The sequence below is a fragment of the Nyctereutes procyonoides genome, unplaced genomic scaffold, assembly GCF_905146905.1.
Source record: "Nyctereutes procyonoides isolate TBG_1078 unplaced genomic scaffold, NYPRO_anot_genome, whole genome shotgun sequence".
NCBI lineage: Eukaryota > Metazoa > Chordata > Mammalia > Carnivora > Canidae > Nyctereutes > Nyctereutes procyonoides.
In genome coordinates, this window is record NW_026575022.1 from 1,605,026 (window position 1) to 1,632,191 (window position 27,166).

The following is a 27,166-nucleotide window of genomic DNA, read 5'->3' on the forward strand; positions in this document are numbered from 1 at the left end:
ATTGTGTTCCTCTCCATTCACTTGTTGAGGCCCTAACCCCCCGTGGGACTATATTTGGAGATAGGGCATTTACAGGAGGTAATTCAGATTAAATGAGGTCATAAGGGTGGGACCCTAATCCAATATCCTTAGAAGAAGGTGTCCTTAGAAGAAGAAGAAAAAGAACATGCCCCCACACAAGAAAGGCTCCAGGAGAACACAGAAGCAGCTCAGTGTTAAAATCTTCAAATATAATTGCATATTTGTCTATTTATCCTTTTATTTTTGCCAGTTTGGGGTTTCATGATTCGAAGCTGTCATTAAGAGCATACATATTCGGAATTCATGAATTTTCTGGATGAAAAGACCCCTTGACCATTATGCAATAGCTTTCTATATCCCTGAAAATAGTCCTTATCTGAGGCTTACTTATCCTGACATTAATATCATCGCACCCATTTCCTTATGGTTAATGTTTACCTTGTTCATCTTTTTTCCATCATGTAACTTCTAACACCGCTATATTTTTATGTTTATATGTAGACAACATATAAATGGGTTTGCTTTTTCATCCTGATAATTATTTTTTTAAGATTTTATTTATTGATTTTAGAGATCGAGAGAAAGCAAGCAGGGAGAAGAGCAGAGAGGGAGGGAGAAAGAATCTCAAGTGGGGACTCTGAGCTCAGCTCCATCTCATGACCCTGCGATCATGACCTGAGCTGAAACCAAGAGTTGGTGCTTGACCAGGCCCACTGAGCCTCCCTGGTGCCCACCCCCCCACACACACACACACACAAAACTCTATCTTTAATTAGGGTGCTTATACTATTTACACATAGTACAGATTTCTTGCGTATTGTTCCGAATGTCGGCTTTGCAAGCAAGTATAACAAATAGGAAATTAATTGTAAAGTAAATTTATACAAATAGAATCTCACTTCTATCTGTTGAGTAGCTGGGAATTCTGACCAAGATAGTTTTGAAGGCAAAAAAAAAAAAAAATTGGGGGATCCCTGGGTGGCTCAGTGGTTGAGCATCTGCCTTCGGCCCAGGGCGTGATCATGGAGCCCCGGGATCGAGTCCCACTTTGGGCTCCCTGCATGGAGCCTGCTTCTCCTTCTGCCTGTGTCTCTGCCTCTCTCTGTGTCTCTCAGGAATAAATAAATAAAATCTTAAAAAAAATATTCTGACACCAAAATTATCTTCAAGCTATAGATGATCTTGCATTGATTGATTATTAGCTTTTGGTCAAGTGCTTTTGTTTTGAGTGATCTAAACTAAGTGTCTTAGCACATGCCCAGTGGGCTTTCATTTCCGTGATTTCATATCTGTAATGATATGGGTCACTGTTTACCACTCATGTTACCGGTACCACAGTGCAGTGCAACTGCAGAGCTGATTCTGTTGCCGTCTGCTAGTTCTTCCATGATCATACACCTTTGAAACTTTGAGTTTTGCTAAAATGAAAAATCAAAGGAAAGGAACTGTTTTCTCATAAACTTTGCACTTTGCTTCTCTCCAGAAGTATGTATTGACTTTGCCACCTTATCAGTCGAGGCTTCCATCCTAATACCTAGAATATGAAAATAATATCATTAATATTAATATTAATTAATATTAATTATTAATATCGTAATAATATCATTTTCTCCAAAAGAATTTAGAAAATATGGTCACATTCTCTTACACCACACACAAAGATAAACTCAAAATGGATGAAAGACCTAAATGTGAAACAAGATTCCATCAAAATCCTAGAGGGAACACAGGCAACACCCTTTTTGAACTTGGCCACAGCAACTTCTTGCAGGATACATCCATGAGGGCAAGAGAAACAAAAGCAAAAGTGAATTATTGGGACTTCATCAAAATAAGAAGCTTCTGCACAGCAAAAGAAACAGTCAACAAAACTCAAAGACAACCTACAGAATGGGAGGAGATATTTGCGAGTGACCTATCAGATAAAGGGCTAGTTTCCAAGATCTATAAAGAACTTATTAAACTCAACAGCAAAGAAATAAACAATCCAATCATGAAATGGGCAAAGGACATGAAGAGAAATCTCAGAGGAAGACATAGACATGGCCAACATGCACATGAGAAAATGCTCCGTGTCACTGGCCATCAGGGAAATACAGATCAAAACTACAGTGAGATCCCACCTCACACCAGTGAGAATGGGGAAAGTTAACAAGGCAGGAAACCACGAATGTTGGAGAGGATGCGGAGAAAAGGGAACCCTCTTACACTGTTGGTGGGAATGTGACCTGGTGCAGCCACTCTGGGAAACTGTGTGGAGGTTCCTCAAAGAGTTAAAAATAGACCTGCCCTATGACCCAGCAATTGCACTGTTGGGGATTTACCCCAAAGGTACAGATGCAGTGAAACGCCGGGACACCTGCACCCCGATGTTTCTAGCAGCCATGTCCACAATAGCCAAACTGTGGAAGGAGCCTCGGTGTCCATCGAAAGATGATGGATAGAGAGGCTGTGGTCTGTGTATACAATGGAATATTACTCGGCCCTTAGAAACGACAAATACCCACCATTTGCTTCGATGTGGATGGAACTGGAGGGTATTATGTTGAGTGAAATAAGTCCATCGGAAAAGGACACATTATATGGTCTCATTCATTTGGGGAATATAAAAACTAGTGAAAGGGAATAAAGGGAAAGGAGAGAAAATGAGTGAAAATATCGGTGAGGGTGACAAAACATGAGAGACACCTAACTCTGGGAAATGAACAAGGGGTAGTGGAAGGGGAGGTGGGCATGCGGTTGGGGTGACTGAGTGATGGGCATTGAGGGGGGCACTTGGCAGGATGAGCACTGGGTGTCATGCTAAATGTTGGCAAATTGAACTCCAATTAAAAAAAAATTTTTTAAAAGAAAAGAAAATATGGTCACAAGAGAATAAGTGATATTTCCAAAGATTTCCCTTATGTCTGTGTCTCTGGATGCAAATCTTTCCTTCATATTGCTCCCTTTCCTGAAAAGGCATCCATAGTATAGATAAGACAGTCTTCTCTCTTTTGCTTAGTACATTTAACTGATGAAAAGCAGAATGCTGATATTATCCAGAGACGAGCCAAATTGCCCTTAAGGGAAGGTGTCCATGAATCACTTGCTGGGCTATAAAAGGGATTGCTAAAAATTCAAATGATAACAAACTGTTGTAATAAAAACCATCATTTTTAAGGATTCTATCTCTTTTTTCAACTTGGTGTTAGCTAGAAAAGAACAAGTAGAAGGAAATAATGCAAGGAAAATAACAGAAGTTCACTTGCCTTTAATTGAATGAATGTGACTCAAATTTGAACTCCTGGTGTGCCCTGAAAAACTCCCTTATTTAGTTATATATTAAAAATGGAGAACTTCAGTGGAAGATTTCAGTATACCAAATCATAAGCTAACTCCACAGAGAATATCATAAATACTGATTTTTCTCAAACTGTATAAAAGAAAAAAAGATAAAATTCTGTTATAGCTATCAGAAATTTCTCTGGGACAATTATGAGTCTAGAGAAATCATATCAACTCTATAAAATCTGGTTATGTCTACTAAGTTTGTATTTTACATTGAATATGTTCTGCTATATAACAATAAAGAGAAATATTATAAAGTTGAGAAGTAAAACCTTCACTACTTTAGAAACTTAATCTTGTTTCCTTAATCTCTAAAATTAAATAACCTAACCTTTAAAAATGTAGATGGCAAATCGCTTACACATAACTGCTTTGTTTTTTTTGTTGTTGTTGTTGTTTTTGTTTTTGCTTTTAGATAGGGAGTGAGCGCAAGTGGGGAAGGGGCAGCAGGAGAGAAAGAGAGAGAATCCTAAGGAGGCTCCATGCTCAGTATGAAGCCCGATGCAGAGCTCAGGACACTTAAATCATGACCTGAGCCAAAATCAAGAGCTGGACACGTAACCAACTGAGCCACCCAGGCACCCCACACAGATCTACATTAAAAAAAAAAATCAGCATGCATAAAAAGCTGAACCTAAATTTACAGAAGAGCTGAAAAAAAATGTTAACATTTAGAGATCATTTTAAATGGATCTGAATCTAGAGCTCTTAATTTACATAATTAATTATAGAGTTTTTAACACATCTAAGCTGCTACTTTTTTAACATTTTATTTATCTATTTGAGAGAGAGAGAGCAAAAGCAAGGGGAGGAGGAGAGGGAGAGGGAGAAGCAGACTCCCCACTGAGTACGGAGCCCAACTTGAGCCAAAGGTAGATGCTGCACCCACTGAGCCACCTGGGAGCCCCTATGATGCAGCATGTTTATTTGAACTTTAAAAAAAAATAGCATTTTGAAATATGAAGAGACAGTAGAGATTATCTAGTGTAATTATATTCCTTTTAGAATGGAGAAGATTTGGGTTAAGAAAAGATGAAACACTTGCCCCAAATCTCCCTGCTAGTTAGTTTGCCACAGGGGAATTAGAACTCACATCTAATGACTTAGAATAGTAACAATACTAAGTCATAACAGGAAATTACATTACAGTTAGAAAATCTTTACTTCCAAGTAAATATCATTTTACCTAACGCTCTTTCTACCACATCAACTATTTTTGTCCTTCGATTTGGTTTCTACTGTTCATTCTATGTACCTGTATGAGTTTGCTTGGGAATAACAAACTATCTCACTTTCCTTTTACCTAGTATAGAACAGCTCATCCTCTAAAAATGAAAGCCATTCTTCTATCTTGAGCAAGATGATTTCTTCCATGGTGAATAGTCACATTCAGATTTACTGACCCTGACAAATGAGAAGAGTAAGTTGTTTTTTTTTTTTTTAGGCGTTTTAAATTTTATTTATTTATTTATTTATTTATTTATTTATTTATTTATTTATTTATATTCATGACAGGCACACAGTGAGAGAGAGAGAGAGAGGCAGATGCAGAGGGAGAGGGAGAAGCAGGCTCCATGCACCGGGAGCCTGACGTGGGATTTGATCCCGGGTCTCCAGGATCGCGCCCTGGGCGAAAGGCAGGCGCCAAACCGCTGCGCCACCCAGGGATCCCGAAGAGTAAGTTTTTAAGTGAATTTTCTACCACTGAAATGTTTCTTGACTAACAAATGATTTCCTCTGCTCGTTTGGCCTACGCTGAAGTTCAACCACTCATCTGTATGAAATCCCTCAACGTGTATAGTTACTTTTTTCCCTTAAGTACTTATCATTGGGTATGAAATGATCTTAGAAATGTTTTCTAACATACTACAATGGCAGAAAATAGAAGGCTAAATCACTTTATTCTATTTTATGAATTGTTCGGTATTCTGCTTTCTTAACCATCTTCTTCTAAGCTTCTATTATGTAAAATGTTGACGGTCATATCTTGAGAGAAAAGAGAGACTTGCAAATAGAATTGAAATTGTAATGAATGTCTCTAATGGAGATCAGGGTATAAAAAAAGAAATGTGCTATTTTTGAATAACAGGTGGAATGTGGTGACACTCAGACCCATCATTTTAACATTTGAGGGGAACTACCAAAGAGAGATAGATATGCTGAAAATAGAAAAAAGAGCACATTATTCAGAAGCACAATATTAAATTGTTTTATACATTTGTTTCTATCTATAAGGTGCCACAATATTGGACTATATCCTCAAATCTGATCGATCTGCAAATAAATTTGAGTTTATGTATATAGGCATAAAATGTGGATGTAAAGAAAACTCCCAGGGCGTCTGGGTGGCTTGGTCAGTTAAGTGTCTGCCTTGGGCTGGGATCATCCCCATGTCAGTCTCACCTCTCACTCTTCTTCTGCCCATCCCCCTGCCATGCTCTCTCTCTCTCTGTCTCTCTCTCTCTCTGTCTCTCTCTATCTCTCTCTTTCTCTTTCAAGTAAACAAATAAAATCTTAAAAAAAAACACACACACTCCCTATATTGGACTAATATTTATGTTTGTCTGTGTTTATTTACTTCCTCTTCACATTAAAACTGTGATCTTTAAAATTTCTGTATTAATAAGATAAGCAGAATAATTTAATTCCATATCTCAGGTATGATTTATTTCTCTTCCCTTTTGGGGAAATGAGCTAATTCCCATGGATTATCCAGCATTATATATGGTTTCATTATCTTTGTTTATTCAGATAGCATTCAGTTGCCAACTTGATGGTGACTGTAAGACACAAGCTAACAAAAAAAGAGTTTTTCATTTTGATACCAAGAAGTCATTAGGATTAACAAGTTAATGTTTATCAAATTACCCTAAACACTCAAGTGCTTGTTTTTGCATTAGTACAAAGTATTATCTGGTAAACCAGATTAATAGCAGTGAACAGTGTGATAAAACAAGAATCATCTGCTTTAAGGAATTAAGTAATTATAGATAATTAATGGAAAGGAATAATAATTAGTGAATACATAATACTTATACAATAATCAGTTAACACTTAGAAAATAATTAACTTTCCTAATGACCATTTTCAACAAAATTAATGTATTTTGCATGACTAACTGGTGACAAGTAAAATACTAATAGCTCCTCATTACAGCACCGCCAGAGGGGGTAGAAAGAATATGGTGAGAGCAAACCTTCATGTTTTTCATTAGTATACTCATGGTTCTTTTCCTGAAAAATAACAACCAGATCCTAATATTGTGCTTCTTAATCTCCATTCAAAGAATAACAATGGTTCCCCACCACTTACAAGATTAAACCTCAGTACTACAGCCTGACACTTACTCTGATTAAAATCCAACCCAGGTTCTTCCCCAAATTTTACTTCACTCTTCTATTTCTGCTTTTTAAACAGTTCTTGAATGTATTAAATGACTACCCTTATTTTCTTGAAGTTAAGAATTCGGATAATTGATGGCAAGGTGATCAAAATTCAAAGTACTTTAGCTTGCCAGATATTATAATGATCTTCCAAATGATGCTGAGCTTTCTCATTAAGATCAGTATTCAGAAAAATAATAACCAGTCATCATCAGAAAAAGAACTAAGTCCTGCTTAATGAAATAATGAAATAAAACTTCCATTGTGACTACACCTGCTTCCAAGTGCTCTGCAGTTATTGTCAACTCTTCTAAGACATGGTATATGCTGTAGGAATTCCCCTTATTTTTCCATCCTTGACTTTTGAACGTTTGCCTCGGTATCTAATCAGTTGGGCGGCCCAAGGTTTGCCCATCTTAGACACCTACGTGCTGTTCTTGGCAAAACATCCACTGGGAGTCTTTTTGAAACATGAAGCTGAACTATAGGGGGGAAAAAAAGATACACAAGAGACTAACTTAGCCCACAATGTTGTTTAAAGGCTAGCAGGAGCATGACGGAAGGAGATCACATTAAGAAGAGATGGAAAAAAAAATAAGAAGAGACGGGTCTTCTGAGAAGGCAAAAAAGACACAAAGACATAGGGAATTCAACATCATGTGGCATTATCCGAGAGGTGTGTAAAGATTATTCAGTCTGGACACCTTATTTTGGGAACAGGGACCAAAGATACGGAGTGGCCGATACAGTAATCTCCGGTCAGTAAGTGTGATATAATTTAAAAATGAGTCTTCTGATTGATAGCTGGTGTACAATTTTTCTGCTCATCTGTGCTCTAGATCAGGGGTCTCCAAAGTGGAGTGCACCTACCCCAGAAGGTGAATCAGCCAAACCACTGTACCGGGTATAGAAAATGTTAGCATTCCTGATTATATTGACTTTTTACATTTCAGAGAGAAAAAGAGATATGTAATTATGCTTTCCAAGATTTTAATATACAGATTGACACTAGTCGCCACATTAGGGTGATATATATGTAGACGTTCATGTCACCTACAGTGCGCAGCCCTGAGAAAAGAGTGAGACATCTACAATTAGGAAAAAATGGGATACAAGTTCGTTTACTTATGCATTTGCTTTCATCTATTGATACATATCATAGTCTATATTTACATTGCCCCAGAAGGTGAATTTATAGATTACATTTTCCAGTTCTTTTTCTGTTTTTTTTAAGATATTAAAAATTTATTTATTATGAGACACACAGAGATTGACAGAGACACAGGCAGAGGAAGAAGCAGTTTCCCTGCAGTGAGCCTGATGAGGGATTTGACCCAGTACCCAAAGGTGGATGCTCAACCACTGAGCCACCCAGTTTCCCAACATTCTTCAGTTTTAATCAACAAATGAATTTACAAATTACATTATCTAGTTTCAATGAAATGAAACCTGCATAAAAAGGGGAAGTGGCTACAATTAAATTGCTGCTAATCCTAATACGACAGCTTCACTGGCTGCATTACAAAATAAAATCAATGAAAGTCTAATCAGATCTGATACAATATCAGCAAAAATATCAAAATCATCAAGAAAGTGACCAAGAATATGAATATATATATATATATATATACACACACACACACTGTCAGTAATGGAAACTCCCACTCTAAATGTATATTTTGTGTTGAGGTATCAGTTAATGAACATTATATTTGTATAATGAACAAGTAAATAAATAAATGGCCGGTGTATAACCAAAAATATTTTGAGACCGCTGCTCAAAGGGACCAGTTATCAAATAACAATAGATGAGCCCAAAACTGGAGACACCCCATTTGTCCATCAGCAGAAGAGTGGATGAGCAGGCTGTGGTCTGTGGACACAGGGCAGGACGCTGCGACGGAAAGGAGGGAATCATGGAGATAACCAACAGCTCGAATGAATCCTCAAAACACATGCTGAGGGCAAGAAGCGAGACCAAAAAAGAGAAAAGGGACGTACCAAGGGATTTCATTAGTGTGCCCCTCAAGTCGAAACTCTACAGTGAGTGACAAAAATTAAGACAATGTCCCCAGGGATGGAAGACAAATGACATGGGGCCGCGGACCTCCCGGGACGCGGGGAGCGTCCCTCCCGGTTTGGGAGCCCGGGCACCTCCCGTGTGCGCACGACCCAGGTGGCACGTGCGTCCCATCTGAGCACGCGGCACTTACGACGTCCGTCCTTCCCCGGGCCCGCGCCCGCCTCCACCAAGGAAACGCCGAGCTCGCTCTCGTTCGGGTCCTGGTGTCTCCACTGTGCGCCGCAGGGCCCCCCTCCCCCCTGCTGGGCCCCCTTCCCCCCACCGCAGGGCCCTCCCCCCCGCAGGTCCCCCTCCTCCTCGCAGGGCCCCCCCCCGACCCCGCAGGTCCCCCTCCACCCACAGGGCCCCCCTCCACCCACAGGGCCCTCCCCCCCAGGGCTCCCCTCCCCTCCCACAGGGCCCCCCTGCCCCCGCAGGGCCCCCTCCCCCCGCAGGGCCCCCTCCCCCCACAGGGCTCCCCTCCCCCCAGGGCTCCCCTCCCCCCCACAGGGCCCCCCCTCCCTCCCACAGGGCCCCCCCTCCCCCCGCAGGGCCCCCTTCTCCCCGCAGGGCCCCCTTCTCCCCGCAGGGCCCCCCTCCCCCCACAGGGCCCTCCCCCCAGGGCTCCCCTCCCCTCCCACAGGGCCCCCCTCCCCCCGCAGGGCCCCCTTCTCCCCGCAGGCCCCCCCTCCCCCCACAGGGCCCTCCCCCCAGGGCTCCCCTCCCCTCCCAGAGGGCCCCCCCGCCCCCGCAGGGCCCCCTCTCCCCGCAGGCCCCCGTCCCCCTCCCCCCCCCCCCCCCCGCCGGCGCTGTCCAAGGCGGGGGCTGCAGAGCAGACGAGATCCGCTGCTCTTGGCGCAAGCCGTTTGCTCTCCTGAACTCCCGAGCAGTTCTCCTCATCAGCCCTGGAGGAAGCTTCTCCTTGTTCCCGGAACAGCCGTGGACAAGACGTTCCAAGTCCCCGAGGCCTCGGGCTTCAATCCCGTCGGTTCGGAACCCAGCTCCGGGCGGACTCCGCGCTCCCCGCGGCCTCCTGGGCGGGCCGGGCCAGGCAGCTCCCCGGGCCCGGGGCCTGGGCTCTCGGCGACCTACCAAGGCCCGCCCCGAGGGCGCTGAGAGCGCGGCGGGCAGCGAGGCCCCGCGCCCGGGGCAGCCTCCTCCCCACTCCGGGGAACAACGGGCCGAGTCTCCGGGCCCCGCCTCGCTCCACCTGGCGACCCGCGAGCCCGCGGCCAGCGCGTTGGGCGCCTCGCCCTGTGCCCGCCGGGCCGGGCTGCCAGGCCCTGCTCCCCCCTCGGCAGCGCGGCGGGCTGGGTCGCCGGAGTTGCTCAGCGCCCCGCCTCCGGGGCTGGGGGGGCAGAAACCTCTTTTAAACCCACTAGAGAGGGCTCCCTGGGTGGCGCAGCGGTTTGGCGCCTGCCCTTGGCCCAGGGCGCGATCCTGGAGACCCGGGATCGAATCCCACGTCGGGCTCCCGGTGCATGGAGCCTGCTTCTCCCTCTGCCTGTGTCTCTGCGCCTCTCTCTCTCTCTCTCTCTCTCTCTCTCTCTCATCATAAATAAATAAAAATAAAAAATAAAAAATCATCATATTGTACATCTTCATATATTACAATGTTGTCAATTGGGATCCCTGGGTGGCGCAGCGGTTTGGCGCCTGCCTTTGGCCCAGGGCGCAATCCTGGAGACCCGGGATCGAATCCCGCGTCGGGCTCCCGGTGCATGGAGCCTGCTTCTCCCTCTGCCTGTGTCTCTGCCTCTCTCTCTCTCTGTATGACTATCATAAATAAAAAAAAAATTAAAAAAAAAAATAAACCCACTAGAGACTTCCTCGCAGAGCGCACCAAAACGCTTTGAGGATGTGACAACTGCACTCAGCAGCTCCTTGTAGAATTCCGCGCTATGAGCCTGCTGAACTGTCCAAGGAGCTTCTCCTTCCTTCCACTTACTGTTCTACCGCCAGCCTCACCCGAGCCTGTCAGCTGTGTCCTGCTAACTGCCTCACAAGGCATCCCCCTCAGAAAGCAAACACCTGGGGGGGGGGGGAGCCAGCAGTTTATATTTGTTCTATTCTCTACAAATACCTCATTAAAAAAAAAAAAAAAGAATAGGCAACGTTTTTATTTACAGCGATAAAACTGAACTCTAGACTTCGGGAGGGTTTCTCTGGACTCACAACCCAGGAGCTAGCACTTGAAGTTCACAAGCCTCTGACAAGTCCTGGTCTCTGTACTTCAGGCATTTCCCAGCTAAGCCTGCAGATCGTGGTTGTAATAAGCCCTGAAATTTTGACTTTATGAAACAATACCTCCCAGCTCCCTCACAAATGCAATACGCTCAAATTGAATGTGTGTGGTTTCAAGGAAGAAAGGTATGAAATTGGAAACTAGTCTCTTGATAAGACATTCGGATGTTAGCACTTTAACATACAATAATTTTTTTTCTGAAAACTTCCATTCTCACCACATCTTCTAACTAATTTAAATAAGAAAACAATTATTTTAATAATTAAGTTACCTAATTTAATTAGAGATAATCTTTATTTCACAGAATGGTACTTTTACTAGACCTGCTGGAGGGAGATCCATGTAACCTCAGGTGACAGCCAAGCCCACAGCATCCTCCTAGGGAAAGTGGCCAGAACTGGTTCTTTCTTGAAGATTATGCTTTCAAATGTACAGTGAGTGACATCAACCTCAGTCCTTTGATCACAAATGATTGCAAAAATGATCAGGGCACAAGTCAAAGACAACTACAGTGGAGCAGGTCAAAAGTGAGGCCAACCATCTCTGAAAAGCTTTGGCCGGAAACTCTACTCAAGGAACTTGCCCCATATTGAAAGATGATAAAACAAGCCAATCAAAGATTCATTTTTAGAAATGTTAAATGAAAAGATGTCTCATATTCCTATCAGATCCTTGGTAATAGTGTCACAGTTTCAGTTTTCCAAAGGGGGTAGTACTCGCTTAGAAGAACTTTCAACCCAGTATTTCTATAAAAGCTTAATTAGTTCCCTTCGCCAAAGGTAATTCCTATGTGCCTCTCTCCCTCAGTATTAAAGAATCTGACTAAATAACAAACACCAGCGCTGGGAATAATGCATTTGTTTTTATGCGCATGACAGAGTAACACAATAAAACAAAGCCTCATCATTGACATCATAGATCATATTTCTTACTTGCAGCTTTCTTCACCACTGGGAACATGTTTAAAGGGAATATAATTTGGAGGAACAAAAGGAATTAATTTAGCCAAGCAGTTGACTGTGAAAATTGTATTATTGAGAGAAGAATACTAATTGCAAATAAATAGGTGGACTGGTTCATTGTACTAAATTCCCACTTTCCTCAGGCTGTGCCTAGGTTAAAAGTAGAGCTTCTGTTTTAAAATAAAAAGTTGGCAAATACCAAGCATATAATGAAAATTCTCCCCAGTTTATACTGCAAATCAACTTCAATCATCACTGACTTTCCACTGACAAAAGCGGCCAACCAAAAATAAGGTCAACACAAATGTTACCCAACCAAAAATTTTTAAAAACACCAAATTAAAAAAAAAAAAAGAATAAAAACACCAAATTATAGCTAAACGTATAAAAAATTCTTACACTACAGTTTGGATCTTATCAATACTTCAAGTGGGTGGTAATTAGATATAGAGGGGTCTTTATTTTAGCATGGTTAATCATTATTCCTCCCATAATTTTGCCTTCTCAATAATATAAACCCTGATGCAGTTTGCACAAATTTTGCATATTTTCCATAATATATACACTCTTATTTATAATGCAAATCTAATTATAGTCGGTCATAAAAAGGTAAATGGTATTTTGCTACTCATAATTGGTTTTAGGAGCAACAAAGCTATTATCACTCAATTTCTGCTAAGGGCACTCTATCTTCATATGTGCCAGGTACCAGTGAAACTAAGCATTTTTCCACGTTTTAGTCTATTTCTTTAAGATATTATTTACTGAAGAGAAATGGGGAGAGGGAGAGGGAGAAGCAGGCCTCCTGCTGAGCAGAGAGCCCCATGACATGACCTGGGCCTCCATCCCAAGACCCCGGGATCACAACTTGAGCCGAAGGCAGACACTTAACTGAGCCCTCCAGGTGCCCTTCCATGTTTTAGTCTTATCTTTCTGAATTTAACCTTCCTTTTTTTTCCCAATAATTTGAAGGCATTAATGTGCTTCACTACTCCAACCTTCATATTCCATCTTCTATAAACCTCCTTTTTTCTACTTCTCTTGAACGATGACCCCCAACCAGATTTCTTTTTTTTAATAAATTAATTTTTATTGGTGTTCAATTTACCAACATACAGAATAACACCCAGTGCTCATCCCGTCAAGTGTCCCCCTCAGTGCCCGTCACCCACTCATCCCCACCCCCCGCCCTCCTCCCCTTCCACCACCCCTAGTTCGTTTCCCAGAGTTAGGAGTCTTTATGTTCTGTCTCCCTTTCTGGTATTTCCCACACATTTCTTCTCCCTTCCCTTCTATTCCCTTTCACTATTATTTATATTCCCCAAATGAATGAGAACATACACTGTCCTTCTCCGATTGACTTACTTCACTCAGCATAATATCCTCCAGTTCCATCCACGTTGAAGCAAATCCCAACCAGATTTCTTTGGTGACTTCCCTCCCCCCTTTTCTAGTGACTTCCTGGTCCATATCCAATCACTGTCCTACTTTGTCTTCTATTTTCTTTGATCTTATTTTAACCCTAGCCCAGAAATTTTGTGCACATGTTTGTTAAGCTTTGGTTTGGAGAGTTTCAATTGGTTTTTTGAGGATGGTCTAGTCAAATAACTAATTGAACTAATTAGTCTTAGGTGGCAGAGAGGAGCCAAATTTTTTTAAAGATCTTATTTATTTATTTATTTATTTATTTATTTATTTATTTATTTATGAGAGACACAGAGAGAGAGGCAGAGACACAGGCAGCGTCCCTCAAGGAGCCTGATGCGGGACTTAATCCTGGGACTCTGGGATCATGACCTGAGTCAAAGGCAGACGCTCAACCACTGAGCCACCCAGGTTCCCCAAGGAGCCAAATGTATCAGAAGAGAGCCAAGTAGCAAAAGACCAGGATCAAAATCTTAGTTGCTGAAAAAAATATTGAGTTTAAATAGCTCTCAGTTTTACTTGAGATTAACAACATAAATTAAACTATTTGAAGGCACCTGCCTAGAATCTGGCATAATAGTAGATTGTAAATTCGAAAGCAAGTTTATAGAAAAGTTGGCCCACTTTTCTCAAAATGGCAGGGTAAGTGTAGTTTGGATAGTGGGTATGATTATTCTTCATCTACCCACCAATTGTTATCAGAGGACAATTTAATTCAATCACACTTACCAAACATTTACTGGTGTTCTAAGAGTGTTGGTCATCCATGCTAGATACTATTAAAGATGGAATAATTTCAATATAAAAAAAAAGTTCCTCCCTGTGCAAAAGGAGACAAAAGAAAGCCTGCAACTTGATACTAGATACTAAGCATTCCAGCGACTTTGCAAATTTAAATTAAACCATCCTTTCATGAAGAAGCATTGGATTTTAAACCTAGGTAATGAAAGTTATTCTAAATATGAATAATACCGGGAGCTCCTTGTACTTTCTAGTGGTGAGAGACACAAAGAGAAGTTTAACTTCAAAGTCCACAGAGAGCAATGGAGGTACCCATTGCTCCTTGTTCTCCACACAAATCGTCCACAGAAGAGGGTGTCTTTTGAAACTCTAAGGCCATGAAGAAGATAAAACTAAACTTAAAGAGTTTGCCTCTGCAAATCAGAGTTCAAGACGCACCAGAATTTCATTATTCAAATGCACCCCTTCAGTAACATCAGATGAGATTCGATCCTTGGCTCAGAAGCTCAGGCTAGGGTGACGGAGAATCTGGAGGATCTCTCCTAGGTCTGATAACAGTGATGTATGTGATTTGATTGGTTGGTTCATATTCATGATTTTTCAAACACTCTCTAGGTCGGTAGTTCTAGAATTCATAGAACCTTAGAGCAGAAAGGAACCATACGAAATCACTCTCAAATAAATGACTCAGTGATGGGTGTTTCAAAAAAAGACAACCAGCCCAAAATTGAGTCTCTTATGCTAAGCCTCATGTCAGCAAAACAATACTTAATCCCTAACATAATTGCAGATTCAGCCTCTCCCAGGTATGTAACCTTTAACCAGTCAGTTTAGAATTACTAGGTCAGCACAGTGGGGTAATCCACTCAGTAGACCTCCTCTGTCCCCAATAGGAAGATGACTGTGAAACAATCCTCTCTTTCCTACAAATTTTCTTGACCCCTTCTGTCCATAAAAGCCTTTCATTTTGTACAGCTCTTCAGAACTCCTTTCTATCTGTTAGATGGAATAGTGTCCAATTCATGAATCATTGAATAAAATCTATAAGATCTTTAAAATTTCGTTGTATTTGTCTTTTAACATCGGAAGGTGAATCCTGTGGTAGTTAGGGGAGAGAGAGCACTAAAACCAATTTTTCTGCCTCTTGGAGCACTGTTTCATTCTACTAACACAAATACAGAGAAAAAAGCTTTTGTCCACTGGATAGTTTCATTTTTCTTCTATCTTTTAGTTCTTAAAACCTTTTGCACTCTAACCCTGCTTTCTATAAATCTCTAGGCTCTGCTGAGGTGATTCTTCAACATTTTCTGCTGTAATTGCTATTTATTTAAGCAAAAGAAGAATTCTAATTTACTTGGCTTGCATCTCATAAGAAAATGCGAAATCTCACCCCTAAGCTATTCTTTCAAATAATAAATACTTTATTTTTATTTGAGCTAAAATTACATTTTGTAAGCATGTTCCAAATTACCGCTCTAAAACACTTTAGAAACTCAAAATGCTATATGAGGCCAAAAGGAAATACTTTTCTTTTTGCTATAAGAGTTCTTATCTAAAAGAGCAAGGGATCCAACTAATTCAATACCATTTTACACCAACTCAATTCTAAATAGTCTGAAAATATGCTCATAATTTTAAGCAGAGTGTGTAACTCTCCTTAATCAATCAATCAATTATTTTATGTACTGGCAAGAACTCATTCAAATAGAGTTGAGTGACAAACAAAACAAAAGACCCAACATGCAAGAAAAAGAAAGGAAACACAACAATGTGAAGTCTAAGGTTGGTGTAAGAGGTTTTTATTCATACAAAAGAAAAAGGTGAATATGGACTTCAGGAGCCAAAAATCATCAAGGTAAGTTTTGATGACAGAGGAGGGGTGGGCTGACAAGAAACAAGGAAGAGATACCAGAATTTTTCTAAGACTCTAATTCTCTCTTTGACATGTGTACGTTTGTGTGTAGGTCCACTTAATGTTGTCATGTCCATGACAGAGTAAGAAATCAACCAGGAGCAAGATACACCAAAAACACTTCTCCTTAGCCAAAGTTTAGGAAAGAAATTTATAGGATCTGGAAATTGAGGGGAGGAATGCACAAATGGAATGGTAGCTGGATGAAAAGAGGCCCAGCCGGGCTTTTTGATCATGTCCAGTAATGACTAGTCACGGCTGGGCCTGCAAAGTTTCCAGCCCTGCTGGGGAACCATCTGAGCATTGAACTAAATGACCCTCCATGATTCTCAAATACTCTAGTAGATCAATCGCATTTTAACATTTGCACAGCTGGTTATTTGGTTAAATGTGGGCAATTCCCCAAGTCCTCATTCGATTTTGGAATGTATCTGTTCACTTAGAGCACGCTGTAATGTGCTGCGTCCGCTCATGTATCTGTACCCGGGGAATTAGCTCAGCAATCCTGTGCTCCCACAAACCAAACATCCCTCCTGGAGAGACGGTAGAGGGCTTTCTGAATTCATTGGTCATAGCCCTAAATGCACACTATCCAATAATGGCTATTTTAAAACAAAGAAGGTATTAAGATTAGCTAAAGAATCAAAAGCTAAAAAGAAAGAAAGAAGAAAGGAAAAAGAAAGAAAGAAAGAAAGAAAAGAAAAGAAAAGAAAAGAAAAGAAAAAGAGAAAAGAAAAGAAAAAAAGAAAAGAAAAGAAAAGAAAAGAAAAAGGGCCCAGTGGCAAAATTAATCCCCAGATGATTTATGATCGATATACAATCTATCGATGTTGCTAAATTTCAGTACAATTAAAAAGCAACTCCCTCGAACAATGGGTCACAAAATACCAGAAAAATTGCCCACGGACTCTAAAAATTTAGCAGGCAAGATTTTGAGATTCATGACTAGTAACTGCTGATTATGGCATTTTAAGTTTACCGCTGAACTTTTAAGTCTTTTCATCATGAAAATGTATATTCTTCATACCTATTATATGGAGATTTTTCTCCTACCATCAAGGAGGGAAGCAGAGACGATCTGTTCTTCCTCTCTTGGAAAGGAAAAGAGTTGAGCTTATTGGATGAATGTGATCTCGGCAGCCTTCCATTGCTACTGCCAACAGGCTTTGCTGCTGCCCTGTACCAGCCAGGCCCCCCTGAGCCCACTTCTCAGATTCTTTCCCATAAAGCAACACTTATGGTTGCAGAGCCTTCTTCCTCAGTGACTTTAGCTTTAGGACTTCTGCTTGGAGAAAAACACTTAGATATTTCATTTGTCCAATTACTTCTCAAGAAAAACCTGCCCAGATGATGTTTCTACCCAACCCCTCTCAGTGTCTCCCTCTATAAAGGAGAATGATCGAAACATCTATCTCAGAAGGTTTTGTGAGAAATAAAGTGCAAATGCATGTAAAGTCTCTGCTACTGGACCTGGCAGTTAGAACACGTGGTGTGGATGTTAGCTCTCATGGTCAAGCATCCTACTACAAGGCAGAAAGGCACTTTCAAAAATCTTAAGAAGAATTTGTAGCTTAATATGTAAGTTGGAAAGAGGGGAAAGAGTAGTAAAAGAGGACACAGAAAAATACCAAAGGCAAAAGACACTTTAATTCACTTCAGTTTAATTCATGGAGCTACATCTGCTTTGAGCTTAACCTAGATGCAAAAAAGGATGTCAGTTGAATTGTTCTTCATTCCATTCATTTTGTGGATTTTTTTTCCTTTACAGAACATTCCATCTACTTCAGACAGAAGCTGTAGAAACATCCATTTCTGAACATAATGGAGATTGTGAATGCTATGATATTTTTATTTATGTCTTGGGCACTTAAAATAGCATGTGCGGGGAGGGAGTGGGATGTGGTAGGTGGTCAAGAGTGGGCTCTCAGTAGTGAAAATCTTACAGGTTCAACAAAGCTATACCCACAATATCTCCAAAACACAATCTGAAATACATAGGAATATATGCATCCATGAAACTTTTGTATTTTTAGATGCTTCAGCGTTCATTTCTCTTAAAAGTGAATGAGAATGAGCACCTATATGGTTGCAGGAGTTATGAAATTAAGAAAAATGAAAGTCAAAAAAGCCCTTTCTAGAATCACTCAGCATTGTCATTTACCCCCATGTGATAGATTTAATTATTTTTGTCCTTACAGATTTCTAAGAAGTGCTCAAAAATAAAGTTTGGTTTCTTTTGCCAAGAACTGAGAAGGTTCAGAGAGCAGGGAAGCAGGAACTGACCTCAAAGGGTTAATGAGGGTAGAAGCAGTGGAAGGGAGACTGGGTGAGGTAGCTGGTGCAGCTGGGGATTGTTAATAGCAATCAAGGGCCACTATAAACAAATCAGCAGGAAATAGAGAGACTCTACATTTTCCTGGCTTGGTAGCAGGAGCCAGCTGGACAGAGGGAATTTGGCTTAAAACTCTCATAAGGGAACTTGGCCTTTTTCTTTTTCAACCGTTCCAGCATGGTAGGTCACTGAAGGAAACGAACTGAACCTGCTTACGCGATAACAGATTAAATGACTATCACAAAATATAAAATCCACAACAGGTGATGACTAATGTAACACAACAACATAGGAACAATTTCACAGCTAGGGAAAAGTGGGTACAGTTTTAAGAGTAGCCAGGGAAATTCAAACAAAGAAAAGAGAGAAAGAAGAAAAGGTTATTAATTTATAATATATATTATAAATATATTTATATATAAATTATATAATTTTATATATATAAGTATATATATATATATATAAATTATATCCCCCCAAAAAAAATTATATTCCCCAGAGTTTAAAAAAAGAAATCATTGTTTGATAGCATCCAAACCAACAGAACTGGTCACCATGATCAAGTCTGCTTGAAAACATCCCATAGGCAGTCCTTAGGCAGCTGCTATTGAGGATCAAAGGAAAAAACAATCTGGAAAAAAGAGAGCCTGAAAGACTTTCTCTCTCAAAAAAAAAATAAAATAAAATAAGAATAAAAATAAAGGAATGATCACAACTGAGAAAAAGAGCAAACAAGCAAATGTTTTCTTCCAAGACCTTCCTGTCTGGACACCGTCTGTGCAAACCTCCATCATCTCTGCCAAAATTTCAAACGTTTACTACACCCAGACCCAACTCCAACAAATCTCCATCGTTGTTGCTACTGGTGCTTTGTGGTCGTTGGCCTAGCATTGGCTTTCCTGCTCCGTGGCTCCCTTTGTTTCTACCCACAGGGTGCACACTTCACTGTCGAGGGGACAGACAGGACGCCAGGGAGATTCTCCAACCATGCATCAGCAAGGCGAATTCACTCTCTCTTGACTTCCTTTCTCTGTGTCAATTGTCTGCTCTATAAAGCTGACTTTCTCAGTCTGTCTAGCCAGAACGTTGACTTCGGAACTCAGATCAAGTAGAGACCCTACATTTACCATGACTTGGTGTTTTCTTCTTTTGGCTATGACAAACTGGATGCTAAAAAGTTGCTATGAAATCACTATTGCTATCAATTGGGCAGCTGAATCCTAAGGGGTACCCTGAGGATGTCTAACCCCATGGAGGTGAGTTAACACAGCCAGAAAAGGCTGACCGCACCTGCTATTAGGCCTGCGTCCAAGCAATGGCCTCCACACACAGCAATGTGTTTGGTAGTTAAGAGGCCCACTCAGGGCAGAGTCTCCATCCTACCTACGGTAACCAGGAAAGGTACACACCTCGCTGAGATCCAGTTTTCTCATTTGCAAAATGGAGAAAATAGTATCCAATGCACAGTGTTGCTGGAGGATCTAGCATCTGAATGTGTGCAAAGTCCTTACCATGGCGCCAGGCACAAAGAACAGGCTTTTGGAAAAAAATAGGCCAACTCTCATTACTTTTTCTAGGAACCGTTTTTGAAAAATTTTATGACTTTCCTCCATTTGAGGCAGACTCATTTAACTCATACCCAATGGTGAAATTATAAATATTTTGCTATGAATAGTTTTACCTCTCCTTTGTCATTTTTTTTTGTCAAGTGCATTATGTGCACACAATTCCCACCAAATAAAGGCAGAAACAATTTCTTAGGATTTTGCTTTTCTCTCCTGGGCAGCAATTATAATTTGCTTGGAACATAGTTTATTGTAAGTCATCAAATACATTTCCCTAAGGTGTCATTGCATACCACCTATCTAAATATTTTTTCTGCTGATTTACTTATTTATTCTTCAGAACAAAAATAAAGAAAGCCCTATGACAAAAAAAATATAATTTACTTATCCAAGGGTCTTACAAAAAAGCGTGTACAAGTTTAATACACTGACCCTCTATTTACAATGAAGATCTCCAACATCATAGTTTTTAACCTAATTCTGTGCTTTCCAAAAATTCTTAGTTTGAACTTACACACAGGAGAGATTTACACTGAGCAAAGACTACACATTTGAAAAAAGGAAAACCCAGTTATAAGTCCAGACATCATGGAATCGGGTTTTTTTGGTTTTTTTTAGTCACCAAGTTAACAAACATACAGAGCTCTTAGACGTGCCCACGCTCCACTCGGCTGACAGTATGATAGTGAAAAATAGTCTTGCCCTAACGGGCTTGAACTGTGGTAAGGAAGGTAGAAAATAGGCAGATAGTGTGCCTGCTGCGTTAGTTCGTAGTCAGTGGCAAGAAGAAGATAATGTGGGCAGGGAGGGCACGAAATGGGAGGTTGTTGAGGTTGCACACGTGGACTGGGGCGGCTCGCGGTGAAGCTGAATTTTGATGAAAACCTGGAAAGCGCAAAGGAACTAACTCTACAATGTCTGAAGGAGCAGCACTTGACGGAGAAGCAGCAGCCAGTGCCAAGGGCCCAGGTTGGGAGTGTGCTCGGCTGTTTGGGGAGGAGCAAGGAGGATCAGAGCTGGCATGGAGGAAATGAAAGGAAGAGAAATTTAAAGATGAGCTTGCAGGGTCTTACCCTTGTACATTCTTTGAATTGGTAATAAATACTGCCTCGAAAATAATTAGAAGTTTTATGATCCTATAAAATAGCTACTCCAGGTGAAGGTACTCTAAATAGAATATCTTAAAGAAGGAAGTATAGGTATTGTAATATATACACTAGAATAGAAATAATAGGATTTTATTCAGGTATATATGTAAGGATAGATACATATGTAGTTATATAGATAAGGATGATTACTTATCAGACTTTAAGGTTAATTTACTTGGAAGTGACCTTTTCTTTAAAGATTTTATTCATTTATTCATGATAGACATAGGGAGAGAGAGGCAGAGACACAGGCAGAGGGAGAAGCAGGCTCCATGCAGGGAGCCTGAGGTGGGACTCGATCCCTGGACCAAAGGCAGACACTAAACTGCTGAGCCACCCAGGGATCCCCAGAAGTGACTTTTTGATACTCAAAGTCCTTGGTTGTGTGTGTGCTACATATAGTGAGTCTTTTCTATACGTCATTTTTTTTTTTAAGATTTATTTACTTTAGAGAGAGCACACACAAGCCAGAGGAGGGGCAGAGGGTGAGAGAGAGAACCCCAAGCCGACTCTCTACCAAGCTCAGAGCCCAGGCAGTTCATTCTCAAGATCCTGAGACCATAACCCCACCCAGTAACAAGAGCTGGAGGCCTAACAGACCTAACAGACTGGGCCACCCGGCCGCCCCTCGTTTAAATTTTTTTTTAATTTATTTATGAGAGAGAGAGAGAGAGAGAGAGAGAGAGAGAAGCAGAGACAGGCAGAGGGAGAAGCAGGCTCCATGCACCGGGAGCCCGACGTGGGATTCGATCCCGGGTCTCCAGGATCGCGCCCTGGGCCAAAGGCAGGCGCCAAACCGCTGCGCCACCCAGGGATCCCCCCGGCCCCTCGTTTAAATCCGAAGCTAAAGATATATATTAGAGAAAATTCAATGACCATTGAATTGGGTTTTTTTTGTTTTTTGTTTTTACCTTTTGAGATAAATCACAGGGTTGATCGTTTATGCTTAGTTTAAAAAGATGGCAGAGATTAAATCAAGATGGTTTATAAACAGGACGGGCCTCCAGCAGCAGGTAAGCAGCTCCGCCCACCGAAAGGACCGTCGACTCCTCAGGGCTCAGGGCTCAGGGCTCCAAATCCCTCGTGCGCAGCGAAGAAGATTCCTTCAGAAACTCCTTGGATCCAAGGTAGGAGAAAATTATGAGCAGCAGAGCACTGCACGTGTGTACACGATCCTATTCCTTTACAACCTTCCGACCCAGAAAATGCCCAGAGGCGGCAGGAGAGCGAGGCCGAGGAGGCCGCAGGGCGCGACCGGAGGCCGCAGCCGGGCCCGCCCCCGCCCCCCGCAGAGGAGCCACGTGGTCCTGAGAAAAATAACAAAAAAAGGAATTTTAGAACCGAAATGAAACCAAAGGTTTACAGGACCATTTTTATAAGCTCAAATATAAGTCTGCTGAGATGGAAGGGAAATCTTTAACCCCAACTAGGACACGTGAAGCATCTACACCTCATTCCATTGCTCTAAGCAACCCTGTGCTTACCCACCAGTGAGAAGAAAACGTCCTATTTCAAGTTCGCTTGTCTCCAAACTCCTGAAACTAACGGCCCGTTCAGGCCCGCGTCCCTCCGACGGTAAACCAGGGGCGCGGCTGCCCCAGCGCACGAGCTTCGGCGCGGCCTCCCCGGCGGCCGCTGAGTCCCCGGGGGCCCACTGCCCCCCTTACCGGGTAGCGGGACTTGCTCCCAGTTATCTTTACGCCCCTGCACCAACAGGACGGATGGAGGCCGGGAAAACTGCTGCCGAGGCCCATCCGCACCACGGAGTGTGACTTCCCTGCGCCCCCGGGCCGCGTGCCATCCACGTGGTGGTCCCCTCCGAGGTCTAAGGAAGCAGGCGTCGGGAGCGCCTCCGCGGGAGCCCCCTGGCTGCCTGCTCGGGGCCCAGCGCACCGGCCTCCCCGCGTCCCACGCACCGCGGCCTCCTCACCTCCCCAGAGTGCACGCCCCCCCCCCGCGTCCCACGCATCCCGGCCTCTGCACCTCCCCAGAGTGCACGCCCCCCCCCCGCGTCCTACGCACCCGGCCTCCGCACCTCCCCCGAGTGCACGACCCCCCCCCGCGTCCCACGCACCCGGCCTCCGCACCTCCCCGAGTGCACGACCCCCCCCGCGTCCCACGCACCGGCCTCCGCACCTCCCCGAGTGCACGCCCCCCCCGCGTCCCACGCACCCGGCCTCCGCACCTCCCCCGAGTGCACGCCCCCCCGCGTCCCACGCACCCGGCCTCCGCACCTCCCCCGAGTGCACGCCCCCCCTGCGTCCCACGCACCCGGCCTCCGCACCTCCCCCAAGTGCACGCCCCCCCGCGTCCTACGCACCCGGCCTCCGCACCTCCCCGAGTGCACGCCCCCCCTGCGTCCCACGCACCCGGCCTCCGCACCTCCCCCAAGTGCACGCCCCCCCCCCGCGTCCTACGCACCCGGCCTCCGCACTTCCCCCCGAGTGCACGCACCCCCCGCGTCCCACGCACCCGGCCTCCGCACCTCCCCCGAGTGCACGACCCCCCCCGCGTCCCACGCACCGGCCTCCGCACCTCACCCGAGTGCACGCCCCCCCGCGTCCCACGCACCCGGCCTCCGCACCTCCCCCGAGTGCACGCCCCCCCTGCGTCCACGCACCCGGCCTCCGCACCTCCCCCGAGTGCACGCCCCCCCTGCGTCCCACGCACCCGGCCTCCGCACCTCCCCCAAGTGCACGCCCCCCCCCCCGCGTCCCTACGCACCCGGCCTCCGCACCTCCCCCGAGTGCACGCCGCGTCCACGCACCCGCCTCGCCTCCCCACGCCCCCCTCCAGCACCGGCCTCCGCACTCCCCCAGTGCACGCCCCCCGCGTCCCACGCACCCGGCCTCCGCACCTCCCCCGAGTGCACGACCCCCCCCCCGCGTCCCACGCACCCGGCCTCCGCACCTCCCCCGAGTGCACGCCCCCCCTGCGTCCCACGCACCCGGCCTCCGCACCTCCCCCGAGTGCACGACCCCCCCCCCGCGTCCCACGCACCCGGCCTCCCACCTCCCCCGAGTGCACGCCCCCCCGCGTCCCACGCACCCGGCCTCCGCACCTCCCCCGAGTGCACGCCCCCCCTGCGTCCCACGCACCCGGCCTCCGCACCTCCCCCGAGTGCACGCCCCCCCCCCCGCGTCCCACGCACCCGGCCTCCGCACCTCCCCCAAGTGCACGCCCCCCCCGCGTCCTACGCACCCGGCCTCCGCACTTCCCCCCGAGTGCACGCCCCCCCGCGTCCCACGCACCCGGCCTCCGCACCTCCCCCGAGTGCACGCCCCCCCCCGCGTCCCACGCACCCGGCCTCCGCACCTCCCCCAAGTGCACGCCCCCCCCCGCGTCCCACGCACCCGGCCTCCGCACCTCCCCCGAGTGCACGCCCCCCCGCGTCCCACGCACCCGGCCTCCGCACCTCCCCCGAGTGCACGCCCCCCCTGCGTCCCACGCACCCGGCCTCCGCACCTCCCCCAAGTGCACGCCCCCCCCCGCGTCCCACGCACCCGGCCTCCGCACCTCCCCCGAGTGCACGCCCCCCCTGCGTCCCACGCACCCGGCCTCCGCACCTCCCCCAAGTGCACGCCCCCCCCGCGTCCTACGCACCCGGCCTCCGCACTTCCCCCCGAGTGCACGCCCCCCCGCGTCCCACGCACCCGGCCTCCGCACCTCCCCCGAGTGCACGACCCCCCCCTGCGTCCCACGCACCCGGCCTCCGCACCTCCCCCGAGTGCACGCCCCCCCTGCGTCCCACGCACCCGGCCTCCGACCTCCCCCGAGTGCACGACCCCCCCCCGTCCCGCACCGTCCCCTCACCCCGTCACGCACCCGGCCTCCGCACCTCCCCCGAGTGCACGCCCCCCCTGCGTCCCACGCACCCGGCCTCCGCACCTCCCCCGAGTGCACGACCCCCCCCCGCGTCCCACGCACCCGGCCTCCGCACCTCCCCAAGTGCACGCCCCCCCGCGTCCTACGCACCCGGCCTCCGCACTTCCCCCCGAGTGCACGCACCCCTGCGTCCCACGCACCCGGCCTCCGCACCTCCCCGAGTGCACGACCCCCCCGTCCCGCACCCGGCCTCCGCACCTCCCCGAGTGCACGCCCCCCCGCGTCCCACGCACCCGGCCTCCGCACCTCCCCCAAGTGCACGCCCCCCCGCGTCCACGCACCCGCTCCGCACCTCCCCGAGTGCACGCACCCCGCGTCCTCGCACCCGCCTCCACCTCCCCGAGTGCACGCACCCCCGTCCACGCACGGCTCGCACCCCCCAGTGCACGCCCCCGGTCCCACGCACCCGGCCTCCGCACCTCCCCCGAGTGCACGCCCCCCCCTGCACCGCCCACTCCCCACGCACCCCGCGCCTCCGCACCTCCCCGAGTGCACGCCCCCCCCGCTCCACGCACCGGCCTCGGGCCTCCCGCCCCCGGGATGAAATCACGGGGCAGGCTAGCGCGACCCGACTTTGTCCGCGGCCCCTTCTGTGCAGCACGACCCGCCTCGCCGTAGGATGGTTCCCAGGACACTCCTGACCAAGACGGAGACCTGTCCCCAGGGTCGCTCGCACCCACGCCCCGTCTGGGGTCCTCACCGCCCGACTCCGCACTCCCCCCGCAGGTTCCCCTCCGCAGCCCCCCCCCCAGCACCCAGGGCTGGCCCGTCCCGCCGCGCGAGGCCCCACGGTCGTCCCTCGGCCCTGTTCATCCGATCACTACTGCTCCAGCCTTTCACACACGTCAGCAATTTCAAGTTCTTCTCCACTCCATTAGTTACCTTTTTAAATTTTTTTAAAAAGACGTTATTTATTTATTCCTGAGACACCGAGAGAGGCCGAGACCCAGGCAGCGGGAGAGGCAGGCTCCCCGCGGGGCCCACGCGGGACTGATCGGGGACCCGGGGTCACGCCCTGGGCCGAAGGCGGCGCTAAACCGCTGAGCCCCCCGGGATCCCCTATTTAACATTTTTATTTATTTATTTTTTGATTTTTATTTATTTATGATAGTCACAGAGAGAGAGAGAGAGAGGCAGAGACACAGGCGGAGGGAGAAGCAGGCTCCACGCACCGGGAGCCCGACGTGGGACTCGATCCCGGGTCTCCAGGATCGCGCCCTGGGCCAAAGGCAGGCGCCAAACCGCTGCGCCCCCCGGGATCCCCTATGTAACATTTTTAAACCCTCTGCAGCTGTGTTGTCTGTTCCAGCGCACTGAAGACTTTATTGTCACAAAGACAATGCGGTCTGATTCAAACTATATTTGAATTTTTTTTAGTTTTTATTCATCCTTAGGAGCTAATGCATTCAGAGGGCTAAGTGGGACAGTGCCGCGCAAAATGTTCATGCACAAGGAAAAAAAGACCAGGAAGAGACAAGAGAAAAGTGATGAAGCTGTATAAATAATATATATTGGCTGAGATTTTCTTTAGGAAATTCATCACCTCCTTTCAGAGTTGTCTACTGCCTCAAACCATCGCTGAAAGATCATATTAATATTCCAGTCCCTTTAAATGGATCACTTGCTTTGTCAGCGATATTTGTGGGTTCTCTTTCCCTCAGAAACTAGAATATACTCAAATGTGAAAGTTGTGTTGCTGTTTACCGCGTACTTTTACAGGTTACTTCGCCTGACTATATCAGCGATGACCTCTTCCTTTTCCTTGACGAGGAGTAAGTAAAGGTGACATAAATGTGAGAACGAATTTCTTAAGAAAACCTTTATTTTTAAAAGGAAAAGCAGTTCCCCCGTGACATACATACATCCTCCCTCGTCCCGAGAACTAAATACCTACGGTAACCGATGCGAAGCTTTATGATGCCGCTGCAGAACCAGCATTTCTGGTCACCTTCTATTGACTGATCGTCATGGCAGATGAATGAGAAGGGTTGAGAGCCAGTGTCAACTGGCACGCAGACCTAAGGAGCGTCCAATTCTTTCTGAACCGTGCTCTTAACATTGTATGAAACATCCACATGGCTAAGTCACCACCCGTTGAAAAGCTTGCTCCCGCTCTCGCTCTCGCTCTCATACAGACACACACGCATGAACACACATA

The 27,166-nt window shown here is 45.9% G+C and overlaps 1 protein-coding gene across 1 annotated transcript; it reads left to right on the forward strand.

Moving 5' to 3' along the window:
- Positions 1-22,102: 22,102 nt before the first annotated feature.
- LOC129520920 (basic proline-rich protein-like) lies at positions 22,103-26,784 on the forward strand. Its single transcript, XM_055342158.1, has 5 exons — positions 22,103-22,136; positions 22,326-22,427; positions 22,615-22,889; positions 23,115-25,622; positions 26,728-26,784. Exons 1-5 carry the CDS (start codon positions 22,103-22,105, stop codon positions 26,782-26,784), a joined length of 2,976 nt encoding a protein of 991 aa, XP_055198133.1.
- The last annotated feature ends 382 nt before the right edge of the window (positions 26,785-27,166 follow it).

What these genes read in the sequence shown, in the direction of transcription:
- LOC129520920 (XM_055342158.1), top strand. Translation starts at nt 22,103, where the DNA reads ATGGTTTATAAACAGGACGGGCCTCCAGCAGCAG. An exon ending in GGACGGGCCTCCAGCAGCAG is followed by an intron (nt 22,137 to 22,325) that starts GTAAGCAGCTCC and finishes CTTCCGACCCAG; the next exon opens with AAAATGCCCAGAGGCGGCAG. An exon ending in AGGCCCATCCGCACCACGGA is followed by an intron (nt 22,890 to 23,114) that starts GTGTGACTTCCC and finishes GCACCTCCCCAG; the next exon opens with AGTGCACGCCCCCCCCCCGC.